The sequence below is a fragment of the Sturnus vulgaris genome, chromosome 2 (genome assembly GCF_052056855.1).
Source record: "Sturnus vulgaris isolate bStuVul1 chromosome 2, bStuVul1.hap1, whole genome shotgun sequence".
Lineage (NCBI taxonomy): Eukaryota > Metazoa > Chordata > Aves > Passeriformes > Sturnidae > Sturnus > Sturnus vulgaris.
This window is the reverse complement of record NC_142244.1, coordinates 39,677,141-39,701,363: the sequence shown is the minus strand read 5'-3', so window position 1 is coordinate 39,701,363 and position 24,223 is coordinate 39,677,141. Positions and strand designations below refer to the sequence as shown.

General features: G+C 37.2%; 1 protein-coding gene across 1 annotated transcript in view; it reads right to left on the bottom strand.

Moving 5' to 3' along the window:
• The window catches only part of LOC106853965 (N-acetylated-alpha-linked acidic dipeptidase 2-like), a 30,418-nt gene extending 10,708 nt beyond the window's left edge, over positions 1 to 19,710 (bottom strand). The window contains exons 1-13 of the mRNA XM_014877531.2: positions 19,571 to 19,710; positions 17,995 to 18,106; positions 14,962 to 15,148; positions 13,318 to 13,419; positions 12,400 to 12,525; positions 11,537 to 11,723; positions 10,577 to 10,670; positions 10,202 to 10,300; positions 8,440 to 8,525; positions 7,726 to 7,845; positions 7,236 to 7,318; positions 4,330 to 4,393; positions 2,335 to 2,402 (exon numbers count right to left, since the gene is read on the bottom strand). Coding sequence (XP_014733017.2) covers positions 2,335 to 2,402; positions 4,330 to 4,393; positions 7,236 to 7,318; positions 7,726 to 7,845; positions 8,440 to 8,525; positions 10,202 to 10,300; positions 10,577 to 10,670; positions 11,537 to 11,723; positions 12,400 to 12,525; positions 13,318 to 13,419; positions 14,962 to 15,148; positions 17,995 to 18,106; positions 19,571 to 19,658 — 1,416 coding nt within the window. The 5' untranslated portion in view covers positions 19,659 to 19,710. The remainder of the gene's footprint in view (positions 1 to 2,334; positions 2,403 to 4,329; positions 4,394 to 7,235; positions 7,319 to 7,725; positions 7,846 to 8,439; positions 8,526 to 10,201; positions 10,301 to 10,576; positions 10,671 to 11,536; positions 11,724 to 12,399; positions 12,526 to 13,317; positions 13,420 to 14,961; positions 15,149 to 17,994; positions 18,107 to 19,570) is intronic.
• Between the last annotated feature and the right edge of the window lie 4,513 nt (positions 19,711 to 24,223).

Sequence of the window (24,223 nt, the reverse complement as noted above, 5' to 3'; positions counted from 1 at the left end):
GAGTAGAAATACATCAAGACTCTAGTCCTGGTCTCCACCTACACTTAAACAACCTTTAATAGACACGGTCCTTTAAACATAAGATTCATTATGATGTGCAGAGGATTGGAAACTTGTTTTTCTGAAATACAAAGCAGAAATGTTCATGGACACTTACATGACCCCACCATATTGTTGAGACATCAATTCAGCCTTGAAAAACATACAGACTCCAAATTGAAATTCCAAGGAGTTCTAACCTCTGAGATTCTGTCAGCAGCTAGCAGGAAAATAACAACTTTGTGAAATAACTGCTTGGCTGCTGTCATTTTCAGGGTACTCTGGTCAAGTCCGAGGGCTAAAGTGAAAACTGCACATTAATAAGAACAGGCTGAACTCTGACATATGGGAGCAAAAGCACTCTATACTCTGGCAAAGATGTTATTCTAACAGCTCTGGTAATATAAAAAAACATTGGTCAGCTTTTTCATACAACACTGAGAGCACAGGAAAACATATTTGCCTTGACTTAGATCCAAATCTAGGATCAGCATAAGCTTCCTGCTAACTCAAGAGAAGATGAAGAGTTCTTTAAGTATAAATGCAAAAGAAGCAGTGATAATCACAGGGGAATTTAACTATTGCAGATACCATTTGGTGGTGACCAAATATCTAAACCCTGGCAGTAAAGCAGGACCAAAAAGACAGTCAACATCTAAATGTACCATCTGTGTGCTGGACCACTCTTAATTGCAGAACTCCCTGAAAGAAAACACTTCATGTGTACACTACACTTCTTTCTGGTGACAACTGTCTCACTAAAAACAAGAAGAGCAAAGAGATCTTTGGATGTTGGATAACTGGATGTTGGACACCTTAATATGAACAGAATAACTTTCCTTTGGAAAAGGAAAAGGGGTCAGGCTGCCAGGTTTTCCTTTGTTTACATCATGCTTCCACTGTTAAAAGCTAAAATAACAGTGAATATAACATTTATTTTTTCAATTCAGTCGCAAGTACTTTCCATGGTACTTTAATGGAAGTTTTCTACTCAAGCCAGCAACAGCTGAATAGTTGACTTAAGATCAAGAGTGAGGTACTATTTTTAGCCCAGAGCACTTTTTTCTAACTTTGTTTATATTTTGCAGCAAAATGTCTTCCTGAGTTAGTGGCTTGCTTCAGACAGAAAGTAAATTATTTTATCAAGGGCCCTGCAGCACTAAGGACATGAAAATTTTTATAGACAAAAGAAAATGCTCCTCAGTGTGCCAAGTGTCAGAGCTAATATTTAAACAGCACAGCTTCTTCCCTCTGCAAGAATGAAAGATAGAAAGAATTGATAAGAAAATGAAGTATTGAAAAGAAGAGAAAATCATGGGAATAGCATAGATAAACTTGCCCAGATCTAAACCATGGCATTTCAGGTGGTAAAAGTGTACTGTGTTTGAAAATAACTCGGGATGAATGGATCTAGCTGGATGGGAGATTGGTACCTGGAGTCATCCTACCAAGTGCCACTACAGTGCACATTTTTAGACTGGGCCAACTGACCTGAGGTGCCTTAAGATCAAAGGGGAAATAGTTTGAGTTCAATACATACAAAGTTCGACAACTACATTTGGTCAAATGAATCTCATCCTAAAGGCACCTATTTCTACCCAATGCCTTTACAGGGAGCCTATGTTGCTGGTTTCAGACAGAGCTGTCTTCTGTTAACTGAGACAAATCCTCATTTGAGGATGGTGGCAGTGGCTCATGACAGGTGCCTAATCTGGTTAACTCCTCAAACAGCAAAGTTCCATGCTTTAATGGATCACAACTTTTCAGCCTTATGATAATGTATCCTGTGAGGTGAAAGTGAAGGAGTCATGGTTAGACAACTTGAAATAATGCAAATCCATACATCTGACCTGTTAAAAAACCTTCTTAATCCTTCAGTATTTATCACATATTTCAAGGGCTCAGTGAGATATGGAGAAGATTTGGGGGAACAGACAGGGAAAATGGTAGCTAGCCAATGTCAAAAATATTTTCCTTCAATGTTTAGAGAATAAATTTAGATAACTGATCTTGCTCAAGCATTTTACCATCTTGCTTTTATTATTATTAGTTTTACTGTATATTGCAAATAAGATTCCACTTATGTCAGTGACACATTTCAATCCTGTTGAGAATACTGAGGAACTGTGAGGACTGTGCACTGCTGGTGGGATGTTTTGCTATTGATTTTGGTGGTATCAAGACTCTTCTAGCAAAGCAATAAAATAAATCTCATATTATTGAATAGCCCAATTTTATCAAATAAACTTGGAGTCTTACTTATTCTTAGAAAGGCAGAAAAAATTGATTCTGTACCTCTTTTGTCAGATTATACACCAATTTGTAGAGAAGAGGGGTACAGTCAACTCTTAATGTGTAGTTACCTGAAAATAAAACAAAGATATGGAAATTTTCCCTTCATGTACTAAGGGCATTATCTTCTTAATGGATTAAATCCTGAAGTCCTTTCTTAGAAAAACTTTTTGACTAAGGCATTTAGATAAACTTTTTTCTAAGAATTTAGATCTTGCCTCAGAATAAATACAGAAATAGACTGCATGGTCTCACTTTGTGAGCTACTGCCACTACAAGACAATAATGTATTGGTTATAGTACATCCACAGTAATGTAATTAAGCCTTCCCATAGCTGTAAAATATGCCTAATTAACCTTCATTAGCTACAAGCCCTTGTCACTCATACACTTCCCAAAGCTTTGTTGAACAGAAGGCAAAAAGTTAGATGATGGAAAAAATACCAGATACTGTTAATGATGTTTCCAAGAAGAGTCTGCATTTGAAAGCTGGAAATTCAAGCCACAAAAGTGCTCAAACCAATTCCTTGCTTTGCTTATTTTCATTGCTATGGGACAATAAATAGAAATAATTTGTTGACCAAAAAAAGTGGTATAAGAAGTGTTGTGGAGAACATATAATGATAAAAAAATAGTTTTCAGAGTACATGGATGCTATGAGTCTGCAGATGATTTTACTTCTCAGGTGAGAGATGTCCAAGACACTTAAACCAGTGTACTGAACATGGTGTTCTTTTCCTTATTATACACTTCTTTTCCAGATGTTTTGCTTTCACATTTTCTTTAATGCATAAAGCAAGAGACATATTTGAATAATCAAGATTTAGAAGAAAATTCTTAAGGCAGCAGCATGTTGGCTGCAAACCAACTAAAAAATATGCGTTAAAATCCATGGTGAGAATATGAAGCAGTTGTAAAGCTATTATTTCATTCGTGAGATCTTCTAGGTGTGAAATTCTGCTCTACTTTTTACACAGCATGTAGGCAGCATAAATGAAGGAACAGCTCTAACCCTCCTTATTCCCCAACTCCAACTGAGCATTTAGAAACTGGATTTGGCTTCTCTTTATTTCCAATCCTTTTGTGACAGACACAATTTTTAGCTGACAGGAATAAAAAGAGTTCCTAAATATGCCTGTAGATATTCATTTTATTCACACACATGAAGCCCAAATAAGTTGGATTTGACATGAGAAGAGTAATGCCCTGAATAACTGAGGTTATGATGCAGAGCAGTTTCACAGGACTCTTCTGACTATTATTTCAGCACAGAAATCAGTAAAAAAGGTCTCTCTGTAATAAGTGGTAGCATAATTTCAGAAGGATTTTATGATATAGATCATAGTGTTGAGCCCTCTCATAAAAAAGGGCCAGTTTCTAAGCAGCATTCCTGAATGACGTATTCTCATAATCTGAGGGACACAGTAAATCGGATAATGGTGGAGAAAGTTTTTTGTGAAACATTTTTCAGGGCTTATTTTTTTTAAAAGTCTTGCTGTAATAAATATATAACCCCTTGCTCCTGGTAATCAACAAAAGTGAGCACACTAGCTCAAAGCACCAAAGCATCTCCCACAACTAGGTCTTACAATCGTAATAATTTATTGTCTCAAAATATAATTCCACAGGGAAAGGAGCTGGAGCTGTGATCAGAAAAAGGAGCAGACTGTCATATATTAAAGCTACAATTGTAAATTAAAACTAATGCAGTTAAGAGACAGTTTAACATATAGAATGCTCAGTTCATTAGCACAGAATAATAAACTCCTCCAGAGGAGACATTCTGGACTCAGACACATGGACTGCTGCTCATGGATGGCACTATTTGCAAAATAAAGCAACATGAAAATTTAAATTTTTCTGTCTCTTCACTTAATTCTGTATTTGCTACACTTATTCTGTATACCACAATACCCATCTCATGCAGTAAATAATTCACTGAGAACTAATAGAAGTGACACCTGTAAAGTCAGGTAAGGTTTGAAATAAAAGACCCACCTTCTATAGAGGAATCTGTGTTGATGTAAGCGACTGCCCGTTCCTGAAGGATTTTGGCATTTTCCTAGGGTTGTAAATGTGCAATTCTTACTTCCAATTAGTGGCATTTAGTCAAGAGCATGTCAAGTGCACTGTTTTTTAAAGCATTACCTTTAAGATCTCAGGATAATTACTACTGTGTACCTTACTAATTATATTGTTTGAGGCTGGGTAAATGATCTGGGCATATGAAATTCACTACTCCTTTCTGGGACTTAATTTGTTGTGGAAAACATCCACAAAATCTAGGTGCTGCCTGCTGCATCACACAGGAGCAAGATGGAGCAGGAAAATTATTGAGTAGAATTGTAACATAGTAAAATAAGGTTATTGCATGCGTTTTAGCTCTGCACTTCAGGACTTTCTGAACATGCAACATGTGACTGTGAGGTCAATCAGAATTCCTCCACGCTTTTAATCCCTAGTTTTTCATATGTGCTCCCAGCACTGTACTCAATTTTAACACTGATAAACCAAGCACTCATGCCATATCTACAATCTCCCATTTCAAAAAGGGATAAGTCAAAGCACTGAAATTCTCTACTAAAATGCAGCTGATTGACTATTTTGAGTCCACTAAGCATTGTTTTCATGCTAAATATGTTTATTTATATATTTATGTTCATGTTTATTTTTTTGTAAACTGATAATTATGCTTGAAATTTATATTCTAATCAGTAAGTGGTATTTCATGAGATTTTTGGCTTGTGACAGATATTTTAATTAGGTTAGCAATTGTTACTTGATTCATTCAATTTATAACCCAACTAATAATTTGTAAGTCATGTGAACTAAAAATGTAATTGGCAATTCATAATTACATAATGAAATTAATATAGTAAATAAAAAACAGGAGAGGGGACCTTGCAAATGAATATGATGGGAGGGAGCAAGACTGTATTGCCTATATGGGGCCTTGCATATATGCAAAATCATATTTGCAGCATAAAGAAATTCTTTTGTTGATGAGCAATGGAGATTGTCTGTGTAGCAAAAAGATGCTGCCACAGTTGAATTCTTTCTGTTACACAGAAGATGATGAATATCATGGGTTAATTTTCCTCATGACAGATCTGGCAGCTGCAGAGAAGAGGAATGTAAGCTGTGAGGAATGTCTCTAGAGAAACTGAATCTAATTTAAGTGTAAAAGAGTAGTAATGCACACCACCAAGACAAAGCAAGGAAAAAATAATATTAAAACACATGTTCAAATATGAACTGTGTTTACGGGTTTCTAACCTTATTAAGAAAATATTGTTAGCTGCCATTTCATGAAATAATGAGTGATAGATTATTAGATACCAAATTATTAAACAAAACCCAATACAGAAAAGCAGTAACAATATTTAACAAATAGAACATAAATAAACTCCCTAATTTATTAATGACTTGCTCAAGAAAAATTGCTATTTTACGTATCATTGTTTTATATTCCTCATAATTAAAATAACTCTGTGAGGTTTTTTTGACAGCACCTATATGTATGCAGGGATACATAGACCAAAGAATCACAAATAAAGTTTTACATGCAGCATACTTCTGCCACCAGTGGAGATAAGGTGGGATGAAACTTTTATGCCAACTATTTAAAATTTCTCAGTAAATGATTTAAAATAATTTAAATTACTCTTTCTTCAGGTAATGTTTCATAAACCAGCAGTAGGATGAAGACATTATGTTACAGCTGGAAGCCAAACAGTTTATGGGTGAAAAAAATCGTGCAAATCTAAAGGAATATAAATCTCAGCTTTGTTAACAGAAAAATGATGGAATCTCTTTGGTGTTTGGGAGCATTTTTCTGGGTTTGTTACCTCCTCTGATGTGTGCCATTTTGCTATGCAATTTTGTGATTTGCTGAAATCTATGCCAATAAACTAAACAAAAAGGTTATTTTTTTTTATTTTATAGATTCTGAAAGCTCTACCCATACAGCTAAATATTAACTTCTAAATAAAATTATAATAGAAAAACAAGACAACACATTTCTGTTAAACCATTCAGTATTAATAAATTGACACAGTTCAGCAGAAATGTGTTTCATCAGGCGACTTACTTCATGCTCTATTTCTAATTTGAATTTTACAGACAAAGCAATGAAAACTCTTGTAAGACCTATATTTCTTATTGGAGTTGAACAAATCCACTAAAAACTGAACATGCCCAGCAGAAAAACCAAGATAAAAGTATTCATAACGTCAGTTCTGAATTTCCCAACATTCTTCTCTCAGGGAGGAAAAGGAAGATAAAAATAACATACCCAATAGGAAAAGGAAGATAAAAATACCCAGAATCTCACTTTTGAATTTCCCAACATTCATCTTTCAGGCAGGTATATTCCTACAGAATTAATTGACTGTCCTGCCCCTGAAACTCTACAATTCTGGAATTCACAGGAATTTTGATCTATTCATTCATAGATTACCTATTCTTCGATTTGCCCAGTAGGATTGATTTTCATACAAAGGCTTGGCATGTTTATGGATTAGAGGTTCAGAATCTGGATTTAAATTTATAGAAGCCAAGGAATTTCTGAAATAGAAAGTTAGACCAATCTGGGTTAAATAAAATGCTATCATTTTGTTAAATAATGGGATAGATTTCCACATAGAGACCACTGTGGGATATTAGCTTTGAATCAAAGTAGATTTTTAAATCTTAGAAAAGTTAGTTCACTTATGTTGCAAGAAGGTAGGTAGATAGGTAATTTATATAAATACATTGAGTGCCTCACAACACCTGAAGGAGTCTGTTGTGCTCTTATTTTACCACAAGGTTTTTGATTGCAGTCTAGGTATAGATCCTGGGTACTGCAGTCACCTGCTACACACTTTCAGGTTTTGCTTTGCTTTACACAGTTTTTTCTTTACCTCAGCCCACTCTGTGGAACCCAATAATCCAAATTCTTCTGCATCCCAGCTAGCAAAAATAATAGTTCGCCTAGGTCTCCAACCTGCAATTACATAGTTAAACTTGAAAATTCAGCTTTTACTTTAAAAGTCTACTGACCACAGTTAATAGAAATTGCTTCAAAAACAGCACTTAACTGATATAACAGTAAAAAAAAAATCCTCTCTAAAATCCTTAGAGGAATATATTATTGCAGAGGCATTTCTTCCTAATGCAATATTTGCATTCTGCACAGCTAAGAGGGTACCATTACACACAGGAGGGAATAAATTCTGCCAAATACCATGCAAGTCTACATATGCATCTCTTCAATGAATTTACACCGTTCATAATAAGAAATAAAACTTTCTGTAGAGGTGAAAAGTTAAATCAATACAACAGCCTGTAGAAGCACTGATTGTCAAAGCTACTGTTTTCCATATCCATAATTTTACATCTGTAGTAAGTTACCTTCCACCTTCATTTTGCCAAAACTCCGTACAATTTCCTGCAGAACAGCTGCACCAGTCGTTGGATCAATACCACCAAACACCCAAGAGTCTCTGTGACCACCTAAAATAATATATCTGTCTGGAAACAAACATACAGTATCAATTAATAATTAAAAATGCACTCGGATTACCTGTGATTTCCTTTCACTGCATCTTTACTTGTATCAAATCAAATATGAAGTTCAATACCAGTGCTACAAGTTTGATTTTTAGGGGAATCTGCAATCATTCACTTACTCTACTAAGGTATGCAACTAAAGACAAGAAACATTTAATAAATATTTTTCCATCTGAAAGTCTTTCATGTATATGACCTGCTACTATGTATCAATAGTATAATGTTAAGGTCCCAAGTCATCACTAGTTTTCTGTAATTTGAATGGTGTTAATTTTGGCAAATGCAAAATGTATGACTGATAAGGATAAGCCTACTGTAAAATAACAGGCATTATGAAAAAAACATTCTCTATCATTGTATTTTAACAGGAATGCTATTCTTGGGAATGCCAATGACAAATAGTGTGATAGGAAAGACAGAAAAGCTATTAAGAATTTCTCAAGACTCCATGTTATATGGATATCTAAAAAACTTTAAGTTTCTTACAACACCAATGCAATTTCAAAAAATAGAAAAGAAAGAAGGAATTAAAATCATCAAGTGCCTGATGCTCACCTGGTTCCAGAGCTCCTCTGAGGATGCCAATGACATTGTAAATTCGTGTTATCTTATTGCTTGTATGAACATGCATTCTGACTTTTCTGAAATGAAAGAGTGTAGAGTAACCATTTCTGAGTAATAAGCCATAAAAAGCCAATGCTAATAACACAGCAACCAGAGAGTTTGTGCTTCTATTCTGCTTTATGTACTTTATGTACTTTATGCACTGATCCAATGTGCACTCAGCATTGTCATGCTGTCTCAGAGTCCCATTTTTTATTTCAGTTTAGCCTGCTGCTGATGCCTTAGGAAAAAGCCTATGAGCTGGGTCAGTCTATAAATTTGCAAAGATTAACAGAATTTATTGAATTTTTATTTATGGGAACCAATCAGATAATTGTGTACAGGAATAAACTGAAAAGCATGCACAGTAATTAAAAAATACATCTACATTTTGACCAAAATTATAATTGTGGACATGCAGATGTTTATAAAGAATGCACTTTGGTTTTCTAGCACAGGTCCATGTAATAATAAAGAACTTGGAGAAAAAAGAACGTTAGGAATATTCATCCAGGAATAAGCTGAAATCTCTCTTTAGGACAGCAGATCTAAGTGATCAAGATTTGTCAAGCACAGAATCACAGAATGGTTTGGGTTGGCAGGGACTTTAAAGGTCATCTAATTCCAACCTCCTGTCATGGGCAGGGAATCTTCCATTATAGGCAGAAAACTTTGTACTAGAAGCACTAGTCACACATCCCCCCACGAGTGTAATCCACTTGTGAAATTTTATAAAAACAAAGGGAATCCAGGATTTATCTCCAGGAGAGATAAAACTAACACAGCATTCAGCCCCCCTTAACCTGTGGAAGAAATAAAGCACCAAACAATGGGGTGTTATGTGTCTGGCAAAACCTCAGGAGTTCCACATTTGAAGATATCTTTTCAGCAGCAAATCTGCATAGCTGTCAAAATCAAAACCTACTTCAGGACAGCCACTGGATCTTTGCCCAGAAAATAACTGACACCAGTGCCTTGAACGAGCATATACACACACAATTTCCATGTCCAAGTGACTTTCTACCTAGAACCAAAAAGTTCATTTTGATATGGAACTACTCTAAGACAGAAGTATAGTATAGAATTAATCCATATTTACAAAAAAAAAAAAAAAAAAAAGTTGCTCGACCAAGTAGGAAGATGTTAAAAACTCCAAAATACAAATTTTGTGGATGAACCACACTGTTTTCTCACAGCTGTTCTTCAAGATACTCCAAACAGCACTGTAATTATGTGAAATATACTTTCTTGTTTAGTTATTCCTACTTTATTAATTTTCAGCTAGTATTAAAGCAGAGCAGAAAAGAATAATGATAAATTAAATATTTATAAAATTATATATTCCGACATGCTCTTGTTATCCAGGAGATGGATAACATTTTTACACACTGTTCATTGGGGTCCACTGACAGTCCTCATTGAATAATACCTCATGTAAACTGAAACTATTTTTATGTGGAAAAGTCACAGAAAAGTGATCTTTAACTTTTTTGAAATTTATTGCCAAATGTCATTGTCATGTGGCCTGATCTGCTAATTTATGATCCTTTTTAATGCAATTTATTTTCAAATTCTAATAATTATCTCCAAATGTAACCCTAGCAGAAGGAAGTAAATATCTCCAGAGATCTCTATATGTATTGTCTCAGAGTCTTTTCCTCAGAGGGATTTTTTTTCCTCAATATTGTATAAACAGGCAAGTATTAAAACAGACCTTGTAGAAGAGTTGCCTGTGAATCCTGGCCCTATGTTATAAGGCACATTGAGACTTCCCTTCCAGCTGCTGTCTGGAGCTGCAGGTCCTCCCATTGCACTGTGAGTGAAAACCAAGACAAATGCAGTTGACCATTAGGCTGAGACCTCAAATTCTCTTAATAATTATTGCAGAAAAACCTAGGTGGTTTTACAAAATTCTTAAAAGCATTATTGCAAAAACAGATTTCTTTGAATTTTTCACATTTTCTGAAGCACATTATTACAAAAGAATAGCAAATGCAAGTAACCATGGATTTTGCCATCTTAACAGGAAAAATGTGTCTGCACATTTGTCAATACTGACTTCTGGAGAGAAGGACTGATGTATACTCACCGCAGTAATACTTCTGCATCTTGATATCCAATGGGATGAACCGGGATTTTGGGAATCCCTACACCTTCATTAACTTTATACCTGAAAGTGTACTCTGAGAAACCAGAACAAAATGTCAAATTTATAGCGTTCTTAGCAACTTTTACCAAAATGGAAACACTTTTGAGCAGAGCAGCCACCAGCATGCACGATTCTTTTTAATTCTTGCATCATTTCTCACACACTGCTTCTAGAAAACCAAACTGCAATAACAGAACCACAAACCCAGTAATGCATCTGCACAGCAGTGCAAAAGGGCAAAAGATGTCCCCACACTTGATGCAAGGTTAAATTTGCTGTCCAACCACATTATAACATCTTCTGCAGGCTGGCTCTGGGGAAACCAAGCCGGTGTGTGAGGTGAAGATGAGTGTAGGATGCCGACAAGGACAAGGAAGTACATGGTGCCAGCTTTTGAAAGACTCCAGGCTGCTCCCATTTTTGCTACAAGATTTTTATTCCCCTTTAAAAGGATTTTAAGCTGTTTTTTCTGCCTGGAACTTATAATCAGCAAGGAAACATACATCCAAGTAAAGCTATTAATCCTCTTTGATGGCAAACTATAACCTAGTTTAAACTTTCCTTTTGAGAAACACGGATATTTTAAAATTACTATAAGGTCTCAGTCATTTTCTGCTGCTTCACAGTCTGTAGACTTACACATCCTGCTTTTTTAAGTGTCACAAGGGTGGGACCATAAAAAGGGCTCCCTAGAAACTTTATTCCCCTGCCTAACTGAAACCAGTCAGAATGACACAGACAGAACTTAGTCTGCAATAGAAAATTAGCTACTGTCAATAAGAATTTCAAGCAGTTTTTTTCTGTGCATCTGTACTGAAAATAAATTAATTTCTAGTGTCACACTTTCAGCAGCAGTTTATAAAGTACTTATATGGCCCAGGCTACAGAACTTGTACTCACCTTTTGCAGGATAACCTGGTGTTAGGGGGTCCCCAGCTCCATTCAGATTTAACACATTCCCACGCTGGACTCCTCCACCTGGAAGGTTCCAGCCACCTGGATAAACATCTACTCCTGGGGCACAGTAGTCAGCAGGATCTGAGTAAAGTATGATCCCCTGGGCTCCTGCTAATATGGCATTTTTAACCTGTGAAATTATCTGCTTTTAAGATGTGGCCTGCATTTTTTTTTTTTTAATGCAGCAAATAATCTGACTGTTGAGATTTGCTTCCATGCAGACATAATTTTAGAAGACAAGTATGTCAAAGAGTGAAAATTACCCCAGATTCAGCAGAAGAACCAAGCATAGTGAAATGCAATATGTTCATTATTTGTGTCAAACCTTTAGTCATAGCTCAAGGCTATGAAATAAAGCACAGAACATAAAAATGAAGCACAAAACCTGATCACCATCCCCACTGCTCCACTATTACCAGTTTTGCCAGATTTGTTGTCTAAAGTCAGAAGAGATAGTTACTCAGTTTCTGTTCATCAGACTCCCTGTCAAAAAGCTACTATTTCAAAGTATTGCAGTTCTATGGATGGCAAGTATCAAAAGACTTGGCTCTACAAACTACTCAATTCCCTAAACTGTTCTCTTGCAAGAAGTGCCTAGGGAGTTTGCAGTCATCTCTGTCTCAGAAGTTTAATACATTCATCTGGTTTTATTGTTTTGGAAGTTATTCTTAGACTGCAGTCACAATGGATACATTGCAGGCTTCCTTCTGCTCATATGTTCCAACGAACAGCCCTTACTAATTCCCTCAAGCTCTCCCATGAACAGTGTCTGACCCACAGAGGAAAAATTAAAACACAGCCCTTACTTTGTTTCCTCTGAAGATCTTCCCATATCTGGCAATGACAATCTTTCCTGTAAAGTTAATTCCCATTTCACGCTCCAGCTTAAAAAAATCTTCTGTACGGCCATAATTCACGTACACCAGATCTGCCTGGGCAGAAAACAAAAGCAGTGTTGTGGCCGCTGGTCAGTCAACAAACAAAATACAGAAATACAGTCTCATTCACTGTGTATGATAGAGGATTTATAATTTTCTTTTTTCATTTCTACAAATGAGATCCAGTGCCCAAAAAAACAATAGCAAAATATAGCCACAATATTCTATAGGAAGCTTTGGCTCAAGTTTCTGATGTTTGGATATTATCCTGCACTTAACAATAGTCCTAACAACAGGCTGGAAAATAAGCCAGCATACTTTGGTAAACTGACAAACTTGTCTGGCTGTGACAAGGTGGTGGTATGCCTTGCATACACAAACACTCACCACTATATAATTTCACTCATTTATGCAATGCAATGTTGTCCCTGACCTGTTCCATAATGAATTAGCAGATTAAGTGAAGAACATCTCTATCCTGTGAAGGCATTCATTTAATCTAAAATGTCTTCCAACTTGATATAAATATTGCTAGTTCTACCTGTGCCTTAAGCAAGTCTTTTATATATGACTGAATAATATGGAGCAATCTGAGATGTATCCAAAATTTTCCATGAAGATAAAAACTTTTATTATGTGATTCAGAATTACAGCAATTTGAGAAAGTTCTTTTTTTGGTCATAAAAGACTTCTAACCTTTGCATAATATATGGTCTATCTGTGCCTAAGTGTTCTTTAATTAAGACAAATGGTAATAAAAACTACTGCAACAAATATTCTGAGAAGTTGGAGCAAATTGTGCCAGAAAAATAGGTAATAGTTCCATTACATAATTTCTTTTCTTACCTCTGGCACTCCTTGTGCTGAAAAGGCATTATATGGTGGTAGTATATCAGTAATATTTTCATACCCTTGTGGAGGTGGTTCAAACAATGATGTATTGAAAACCTATTAAAAAATAACAGTAGTTTTTGGTCAAACATTCTAGGCACAAATTTACACACTAAGCAAATGCTAATTATAGTTTAAATTAAAGTCAGAAGAGACAGTTATTCAGTTTCTGTGCATCAAACTCCGTGTCAAATAATTACTATTTCAAAATACAGCAGTCCTATGGATGAAAAGTATCAAAAGCCTTGGCTTTTGCCAAGTTAGTTAGCTTTGTCAGCAGTTTAAACTACAGTTTTGATAAATTGATAGCAAAAAATGCAGTTCTAATTAGTAAACATAAGTTCAAACAAAAATATAGGTAGGTATCCAGAGCTGAAGTTTTGCAATAGAATGCAGATATGAATGCAGAGACAGATCTTCAGTGCCAGAAGATATTCAGCAGTCACTGCCTGAAGCTAAGGAAAAAATAGCTGAAAATTGCCAAGAGATGTGGACAGTAAAAGACATCTGGTTCATCCACACCATCCTAGCTGTCTTTTGTGGTTTCTTCCCCCCTGCAATATTATTCTTCTTATCTCTTATCTAGTAATACTCCAGTTAAACATGCTGTCTTTTATCACTATGTATTGTAACACTCATGTTGCATGTCAACCTTTTGTCACCTTGTAGCTGAGACACTTTTACAGGGTTTCTGGAAGCTTTCACCTCTAAGCTCATGTCATCTCTGAGCACATATTCCTTACTTTCCACCCTGGCTCTTCATCCTTACCTATGTGCTATGATGCTTCTCTAGCAGTCCCATCTCCTCTCCTTGCTCAGGTTCCTTGTCAGAATTTACATCTACTTCTTTATTTCCCTGGGTATTCAAAAGGGAGAAGATGTCTATAGACTGAGTAGTTTAGTTGTACTTCCAACTAACTCAGGAGACACCATAGGAAGCCAGTGGGATCAGGTTCAGAGCAAGGGAAACAAGGCAATACTACATAAAATTGATAGTATCTCTGCAATTCCTTACCTCAGCATGTTGTGGAAGCAAATATTATACAGATGTTCAAGCAGGGTTTGGATGGGTACTTGGAAGAGAGATGTAATGAGGGTCACTGACTGGATAAATACTTGGAAAAGGTCTAATAAGGATTTTTCAAGAGAATAATTGCAGCACATTCAGAGAAGCCCAGAGCTGAAAACAGCTAGACACTGGAAGAACTGCATGCCTGAAATACATTTCTTTGTTTTTAAACGTCCCTGTGTATCCACTTAAGGCTGTTTATGGAAACAGGATATTATCCTAGATGTATCCTTAAGCTGAACCCTTCTAACACCTTATGGTCTACTGGTGTTAACTGCAGCCTCCCCACACATCCTCACTCTTCCATATGAGGCACTGAGATCTCAGCCACTTTGCTGTGCTTTCTGCATAGCCTGGAAAAACATTTCTAAATATGAATTCCCTTTGCACTGATTTTTTTTTAATAATATAAAGCACAACATACTGAGATGAGTAGGTGAGAATATAGAAGAAGACACTTTTTTTAACAGGAAGTCACTGAGGTTTCTTTTGTTTTACATAAATATAGTTTTGTCATTGAAAAAACTCACCTCATTCCCTTGATCATCGATTACTGAAATGTAGTTTGGCTCCTTTTCATTTGGGTATGAAAGAAGCACATCATAATTAACAAGTTCTGCTGAATCCAATCCAAATTCCTTCCACTGGCCTTGGATTTTTTTGGCAAGAAGAAGGTTCTGTTCAGTTCCTGCGAGGTGAGGCAACTTGGTAAATGAACTAGAATAAAACAGAAAACCACTGGTAAGCAGCAAATGCAGAGATACAATAGTGAAATAGGATCAGTGTGTATAAAGCTAATCCTCAAGATACATTGCATGGACAGTAACATCTTAAAGTTTGAGCTGTATAACATGATTGCTTATCAGAGTCCCCATCAGGACATGAAGCCTTAAGAAAAGTCAAATGAACTTTTTTCTTTGCACAACAGAAATAACCACATCTACATACAAGCAATGAAAATCAATGTCAAAGAATATTAGCAGCATGCAAGAAGTAGAAATAGATATAGGAAAGCTATGCATTCAGAAAGGAGCCTTCCAGATAATTCTGGCACCTGATCATGGATTTGTACTGCTGTCACAACGTGTCCAAATATCCTAAAAAGTTTAACTTGAAAATCATTGCATTAAATTATCTGCACAGGTTTGCTCTTTTTCTTAATCAAAAGCCTGAATAACAAAACCTTCTTAACAACATTTACTTCCAAATCAGATACAACACATAATGGTGATAAAGAGTCACAAACAGAATCCATTCCCTCCAGGCTACCCTACAGAAATTTGAGTACAATTTGTTTGGCCCAGTGAACAAGGAAGGAATGGTGAAAGCTCATCAGTCTTCCAGGTACTCTGCACTAGCTTCCAATTCCCAACAGGCTACTTGTCAATGGCTGCCCCACAGATGTCAGATAACAGCAATTACCATTAATTAGTGGTAGCAAATACCATGATTAATACCACTTCAGCCTGTCATCTCAGACTGTTTTCAACCCTTGTTCTGCAATGTGTACTTCCTCAGCTTCCAGAGGAGAATGATGTTCAAAGGCTTGTTAAAGTCAAGGTTGTTACAGCCACTATGTCTCCACTCATGCATGTAGCCATTCATTTCCTTACAGAAGGCAAGATGCTGACCACACAAACAAAGAGTAGATAAATGGTAACTCTTTCAAACTATATTCTTGTGCTTCATGTATTTGAAAACAGATTCCTGGAGGATCTGTTATCAACAATATCAGCCTTTTTCAGCCACCTGGGGCCTCTTTCAATCATCAGAACTTCTCATCTACAACAGCATTACAATCTTAACATAAAGCTCTTTCACATGAGTCCCACCTGGCCCCAGGATTTGAATACATCCAGATTTTCTAAGTAGACCACAACCTTTTGCTCCCTGCTGGTGTCTCTTTAAATTGTGAGGGTATGCACCAAAGTCTGGAAGCAACCTCTGCCAAACCCTGTTGCTTGTTTGCTTCTTTCACTTTAATTCTCACTAGTATTTTAAGTACCTTTTAATTCTTAAAGTATACTAAATACCACATATGGCATCAGGAAAAACACTTTTTTTTTTCCAAATTTTCCCTTCCAAACAGTTGAATCCTTTCCAAAACTATGATACAATGCTGAGACCAAAGCATCTGTATTTTCTGAGACTCAGAGTTTTCTTACCTCATGTGGTAAAAGCAGATGCAGTAGTCTGGAAAAGGAAGAATATGGAGCAAAATTCTCAAGTTCACGTTTTTTATGCTTTCCACAAACTTTTTAGTTAGTGTGTTAATACACTTTCTCAGAATTTCCTGATTTTTATTTGAATTTAGGCAAAAAAACCCAACCAGCATGAAGCATTTGGCCCATCACCAAAGCAAGCAGACAAATGAGAAATCATTAATATCCCATGGCCAAGAGGCTTTGGCATAATTACAGAGCTCTTTCATGCTATGTTGCCTAGATTCTCATTCAAACGTAATTTTCAGGCACTCTCCTATCTACTGAAAGCAACAAATACAAAATAAGATGAGGCCTGTATACTTAAAAAGCAAAATTGATGCTAGGTATGAAACCTTTTGGGTTTAGAATAAATGTATGGAAATCAAATTTGTCAGTAATCCTTTGATGTTCTTGGTGCAGCTGCTGACTTACGTGCTGAATGCAAACATTTTACTAACCAGAGTTAGTATTTATTTACTTTTCATGTGAATATATTTGTTCCTCTATAGAAAATATAAATATACACAATAATGTAGGGCTTTTTTCATTTTCAGTGGAACAATAAAAATTTGTAAAAAAATATTATTTTTCTATCCCTAGCATTTCAGATATTTTGAAATAATTGCATGGATGCATTATAATGCAAAAAAGTATATTTACCAATAGTTACATCATGCAAGCATTAATCAACTATACACACACACTGACCATGGACAGAGCCCTTTATCTCTGAAACAGAAGACAGGGTATAATGGGATGTCAGAGCTCCCAATTAACAGCACATTATCCAGTATGGACACACTAAAAGAATTATAAGTTGTAAGCATACATGCAACTCAGTGCCATGCAAATCTGTAGCATTGATTTTTAATAGATTAATTTTCTACTTTGACTAGCTGCTGTAACTGAAAGTTTAAAGAGACACTGAACAGATGATCAGTCAGATGGAATTCATGTCAATCATCATATCTCAAACACAGTAAAATCATCTCAGTCTGAAAAAAAAAAGTTATCTGAGGTTAGAGCTTCAGATACTTGTGAGAAAAAAAAAAAAGGCACACTTCATTAAATCAAGAAGATGGGAAATCATGAAGACTGGTAAGCGCTGGTAGCTATGCAGCTGCGAGAAGTACACTTGCCAGTAGAACCACTTCAAAAAGGTGACTTCAAAAATGGGGAGTGGGGGAACAGAAGAGTTTTAAGCCTCTCCCTTCTTCCCTCAGACATTTTGTACAAACTAAGTACTTCCAAAGCATCTTAAAAGCTCTGCTTTCAGAGGCCTGTCCTTGGAGCTGATGTTAGCACTTTCTGACTTTTTTGACTGATAAAATTCTTCAAAAAACGATGCACAACGCTTACCGAAGAAATTTCCTGATATTCTCTGCTTTCATTTCAGCCACAAGTTTCTGTCTCACACTTTGATGGACATCTGAAGAGTTGGGGTTTTCCTCGGTCAGTTTTGTAAACCATCCTGAAACACATTTGAAAAGTTTCCTACTTAGCAAGAATGTCCTCACATGTTTGAGCACAGGTGCAACCTGTGGTACTAAACAGTTAAAACCAGAAGGATGAACAGGGCTTAGAGCACCCTCTGTCAGTATCTGAAGGCTCAAGCAGTGCTCAAGCAGAAAAGTAAAATATATTTCATTGACTGAAATGCCTAAAAGTGACATAATGAAAAGAGTAAAACCCTAAATCCCTGGTAAATCTCCCTTTTAAGGCAGACTGATCTCTTATTAATTTTAAACTATAGTTTAAATTCTCAATTAACTGTTTGTAGTGTGAGATTCGAATTCCTGATGATGAAATTTATTTTGTTTATGCATATATTTTAAAATAGATGTATAAGCATATTTAAAGTGAAGGTCTAGGACTCAACAGCCACCCTGCCAGCATTGTAATAGTTACAGACTTGGGGAAGGGAGGTGTTAGCCTATCTAATAATTAAAAGAATAAAGTTAACTGTCACCCAAGCCAGTTTTAAAATGTTTATTCAGTAGCCATAAATAGTAGTAGGAGAGGGTATACCAAATGTATGAGCTTGTCTTAAGAAAACCAACAACAAAATATCCTTCTGTTATTATAGTTAGACAATCCCAAACTGGAAAAGTTTTCATAAGACAGACAAATACATGTACAGTCACATGCACAGTATATATGACCTATTACGCTTAAATACAATTGTAATAACACTCTGAACTGAACAGTGAAGCTTGGTCAGACCAAAAGTCTGCCTTGCCCAGTATCCTGTTTTGGAACAGGGCCAAAAATGATGTTCAGGGAAATGTTTATGCATAGCACAAGCACCAGAAATTAGCAGCTCAGGGATCTCCTAAATGAAACTAATATTTTGTATATTTAATAGTCCACGTGTATTTTTCTTTCATACTTTAGTCTTAGGTTTGTGCTACAACACAAGTTTTAAAAGGACATGCAATTTTAATTTAAAATCAAATGCTGCGAGTGACTTCAGAAAAGAATCTCTAGTAAAGTCCAATGTGCATAATGAAGGCTTCAGCAACTTGGCTGTCAGTCAAACTCCTCCTCTACAGTCTACCCTTAATTTCTAAAATAGCAACTGAATAGGACCATTTAAAAATATCCTCAGTAAAAAACAGGAAATAAAAATTAAGAAAAAAATCTGCGAGATCTTGCAATCACTGAAGTCTCAAACTCTTGTATTAACCCTTTCTCTTTGAATGCCTGGCTGCCTGTTTCGGGAAGCTGTCAGATCACCAGGGCTTGTCCTGAGCTGAAGCACAGAGCTGTTCTGTTCCACACTCCCTGAAGACAGAAATTGCTAGGCAGAAAAGCTTAGAAAAGCAGTGGGATGAGTACTTTACAATGCCCCTAAAGAGAAGTATAATGTCCCTGCTGGTGAGTAAATCACAGGGGAAGGAAGCTGCGGGATGAGCCCCTGGGTCTCTGTACTCACCTGTAAGAAAGCCCAGCAAGAAGCAGCTGAGCAGCCCAGGGCACACGAGCCACACACGGAGGGTGGCCTTGCTCCTGCTCCCGGCCATGTGAGCAGCACTGGCCCGCAGCTCGGCAGGCTCTGAGGGCTGGCAAGCAGCTGCCTTCCTCCTCCTCCTCCTCCCACCCACAACCCCAGGGCTGTCCCTGCCTTCTTTGTTTCTCAGCTCTCATGCTGCCTAACCCCTTAATCCCTGGGAGATGGCGATGATGCGATTTTCCAAGTGCAGTAAAACTTCCATTTCTCAGTCTCACCCCTCCAGACAGCCCCTGTGTATCTGGGTGTGTATCTCTGTGACAAATATGTATCCAGGCTGTGCACCAAGCAATGTAAGTGTAGTATTTAAGATGTTAATTTCTACTAATTATTAGGACTTTCTGGTTTTGAAAGTTCCTGTTTTAGGCTTATTCACAATCTGTTCCAGTGAAAGTGGCCAAGAGATGAAAATAAGGGAAAACTTGTTTTCTCCTTACCAACAAAACATTGAATTGCTTCCCCTTTTAATCCATGGTAATGTTAATCCTTAGCAAGGAATGTAAACTTAGAGAAGCTGAGAACGTAATTTAGATTGGCCAGCAAGAACACTTCCAGACATAATCCAATTTGCAACTAGGAAAAGTCATAAATTTATTTCCTATATTGTCTATCTACTTGCATTTAAGATTACGTGGTTCTTAAAATGAAGTTTTCCTAGTCTAATTTAGTCAAATCCATCAGTATCTCATGGGGAAGGAAACAACTGCAGCCCAGGGAATAGTCAAAAAATAACTTCATAGAATCATCATATTTTCATAAACTTACTCTGACCTGGCATATCACTCCCAGCTGCCAAGTTCTGTTAAGGCTACATGGAAGCCAAGACTGATCCTTCTGATCAGGACCAGACCATTTCAAACCAGTTATATGGCTGAAGGCAGGGAAGCTTTTCTGGGAGCCTGGGCATACTTCAAATTCCTACCACTCACTCCCAAAGTCCAAAGTAGGTAGCGTTTGTGAAAGAAATGTCAGTACTCTGAGTATCAAAACTTTCTTAAATATATTGTGATGAGCTGAAAATATTCAGAAAAAGCAGAAAAAAATTGGTTAAACTCCTAATTACTTAAACTAAGGCTTTTCAGAGAAAAGTTACACCACTTGGGTATTCCACACCAGTCACAGCCCACTGTCTTAAGTACAGGGCTGGATGTCTTTGTTCAAATGATAAGCAGGTCCAGTCGTGTGATTATTTTTTCCTGTCATTTCCCAACTGCTCATAAACCGTCACAAATTCTGAACAGCAATGACATTTCACACCAGCATCTGAATTGACATAGACAAACCAGATGGAATTCCACCTACAGAACTCAAAAAGAATGAGCATATTGATGTATTATTAGCATTTATATAGCACCACAGGTGTAGGACTGGCACATAATAGACAGCAAAGTGACAGGGGCTTTTGGAGATTACTATCAAAATTAGACCTCACATGATAATAACATCAGTGGAGGAAGAAGATAAGAATAGCAACAGTGAGAATTTATGAAATGCATTTATTTCTACGCTAATGTCTTTTTAAAGTGACAAGGGCATTAGCAATGCTGAGGCTGAACAACAAGCAGCAGCCAAATGGATTCTAATACTTAAAATACGGTCCTGTTACTATTAGTTATTAGTTGTGACATGTTCTTACATGCCATGGATTAGCCACAGGTGGAGTATATTATGTTACAATTAAATGCAAGGATAACATAGAGTGTAAATCTGTCTTCAATCACATGCTGAGTAGCTACCATTCACCCAGGTGAAACAGAAGTGAGATGAGGTTTGGTTGTTTGCACACACGCACACACACACACACACATTGCTCAATCACAAAGCCAAAGGTGTAATATGAAGTCTTACAAATGCTCCTCAGAATAACTGGAGTCAGGGAAAAATGATCCTGACATGTGAGATCCAAAATAAAACATATCAGGCATGCAAAGTCACATATGTGAGAAGGTGGAAGAAGCTGATCCAACCCAAACCTCATCTCACTCTTAGCTGTTACTGATCATCTCATTTTGTACCCCAGGAGAGACCTCAGAGCTCTTGAGATGATCAGTAGCCCAAAAGACTCATCTTTTTTTGAGTCCTTTCCTGGTGATATCAAGGCCACATCCATCAGCTACCCTGGTATTTTACATGGGGCTTCTCCAGCTAGAACTAAGATATTACCAGTGTGAGATACCACAACAAGTGCATTGCTGATAATAGCTGAGTATTTTACTCAATTTTGAAAACATTCACTTCAGTCTAAATTAAATCTCACTTCAGTCTAAATTAAATCAAAGGTTTGAGGTTAAAAGGAGATAAGACCAACCTAAAGTAGGCAGAGAAATCATGCAAAACAAACTATGAAAAGACTACAGGGTAAAAGAACTCCTTTTATTAGTACAGGTGAGAAAAAGGGTCCAAACCATAAGCTCCCGAACACACAGTACTTCTTTAAATTAGTGTCACTTTTAGAATTATTGTGAGAAGTATTAGTTACTGCATATGCCTCATCTGAGTTCAGGAGTAGTGAGAACTGCTCATTCTGACAGTGAAAACAAGAGTGAGGCTCACCTGAAGCTAGGAGCACTTGCAGGTAGCTACATATACTCTACTCACTTAAAACACATAAATCCCTGGTGAACTAAAAAAGCTCAAAAAATGGCAAGGATACACACGCCAAATGCAAAACGAGCATGCATTTGTGTGTTGAATGCATAATTCTGTTATTAAGCCAAATAGTAAGGCCAGTAATGGTACATGAAACACAGAATAAATGCCAGGGCTTGTAAACTGTAGGTTGTAGCTGCTCAGTAACTGGGCCCTAAAGCTTAATATCTGCAGCAAAAAGGATACACTACTGTTGTGCTGCATAACCTACTGTCTGACTAAAAGCTGAACTTGTGGCTTGAGGGATCAAGGGACCCTGATCTGTGGGAAAGACAGTTCTGGCAGGAAACATGGCAACAGGGGAATGCTCAAACACAATTTCAAATCAGTAGTTTCCTTCTGATTCTGTCAGTTGCACAGTCCCCTGAACTCTCTCACGGCCTCTGCAGTCTTTCTATCAGAATAAAACAGTAGTAGATGTTGATTCTTTGAGTCGGAGTCTTTCTTATCTTGAGCTTCAGGAGACCATTATCTGATTCCAAATAAAAGTTTTCATTGCTGGCAGCTGACAAGTGCAGCCTGCAAACTTTGACCCTTTCTTCCACAGAAGGAATGTATCCAGTGAGGCCAAGACAGTGTGCACTGAACACGGGGACTGTGCACTTCACCTTAAGGCCATTCCTTCTTGTCTTACCACACGTGTCCTTATAAAAAGTCCCCCTCCAGCTTCTTTAGGTTATTTAGGTACAGGAAGGTGCTCTGAGGACTCCATGGAACCTTCTTTTCTCCAGGATGAACTGTCCCAGCTCTCTCAGCCTGTCTTCACAGCAGAGGTGCTCCAGGCCTGTGATTTAATGTTTTTTTCTCTAGATTTCTTACAACAGGCCTTTCTTACTCTGGGGTCCCAGAGCTGGACACAGCACTGCAGGTGGGGTCTCAGCAGAGCAGACCAGAGGGATAGAATCCCATTCCCTCAACCTGATGGCCACACTTCTCTTGATGAAGCCCAGGATGCAGCTGGCTTTCTGGACCACAGGTACACTTTGCCAGGTCACCAGGAGCTTCTCATCCACAAACACCTCCAAGTCTTTTCCTTAGGGCTAGTCTTGATCCATTCCCTGCCCAACCTAGATTTGTGCCTGCAATTTCCCTGACTCAGGTGCAGGCCCTGGGTGCAGCCCCTTTGAATGTCAGGAGGTTCACAGAAGCCTATGTCTCCAGCTTGTAGTCAATAGGAGAGAGAAAATTTCTGTTCCTGTATCCTGTTCCCTGCAGTGATTAGGGAACAGGCAACAGATTTTTTTTAAATGGATGTTGCTTTAGTTTAACAGAGTAACTACTTCTGTATATTGCATGGTCCTGGGCCAGGACATGGTATATTACCTGCTAACTATTGCCAAAAAGGTCTCTAATTAAAGTTAAATGAAACAATGCTATGTTTAGGCCAGAGATTTAAAAATTATGTCTTTTGGACAGAAAGAAAAAGTTGCTGAAGCAGCATACAGATCACACAGGGAAAGATCTTTACAATTTTGAAGTTTAGCACTTCAATTCATCCTCCTCAGCAACAGAAAAATACTGTTTTTGCATCCACCTGGTCAACAGGAGCTATTTATTGCTGGCCCTCTCTGCATGGTGGATTTGGCTTGTCATTGTCCTGACTGCTACAGACAAAATCATCTAGGGTAAGATAACTGAACTAACCTGGCTAATTTTTTCAGAGGTCGATTATAGACAGCCATAATAAATTCTCCCCTGGTAAAAGTGGGGCAGTGGAGCAGCAAGCAGTGACAAAACAGTCAACAATGTCTCCCATCAGCACTGGATTTGGGAGAAGATATCTCCATCATTTTATTCCAATCAGTTTCATAAAAATGTGAAAATAACTGGGCAATAATTATGGGTATAAGAGCATTTCCCATTATCTGGTAAACTAGATTATTTTATCAGAAAGACCAACAGTTAAACAAAATAATGACTTGATTATAG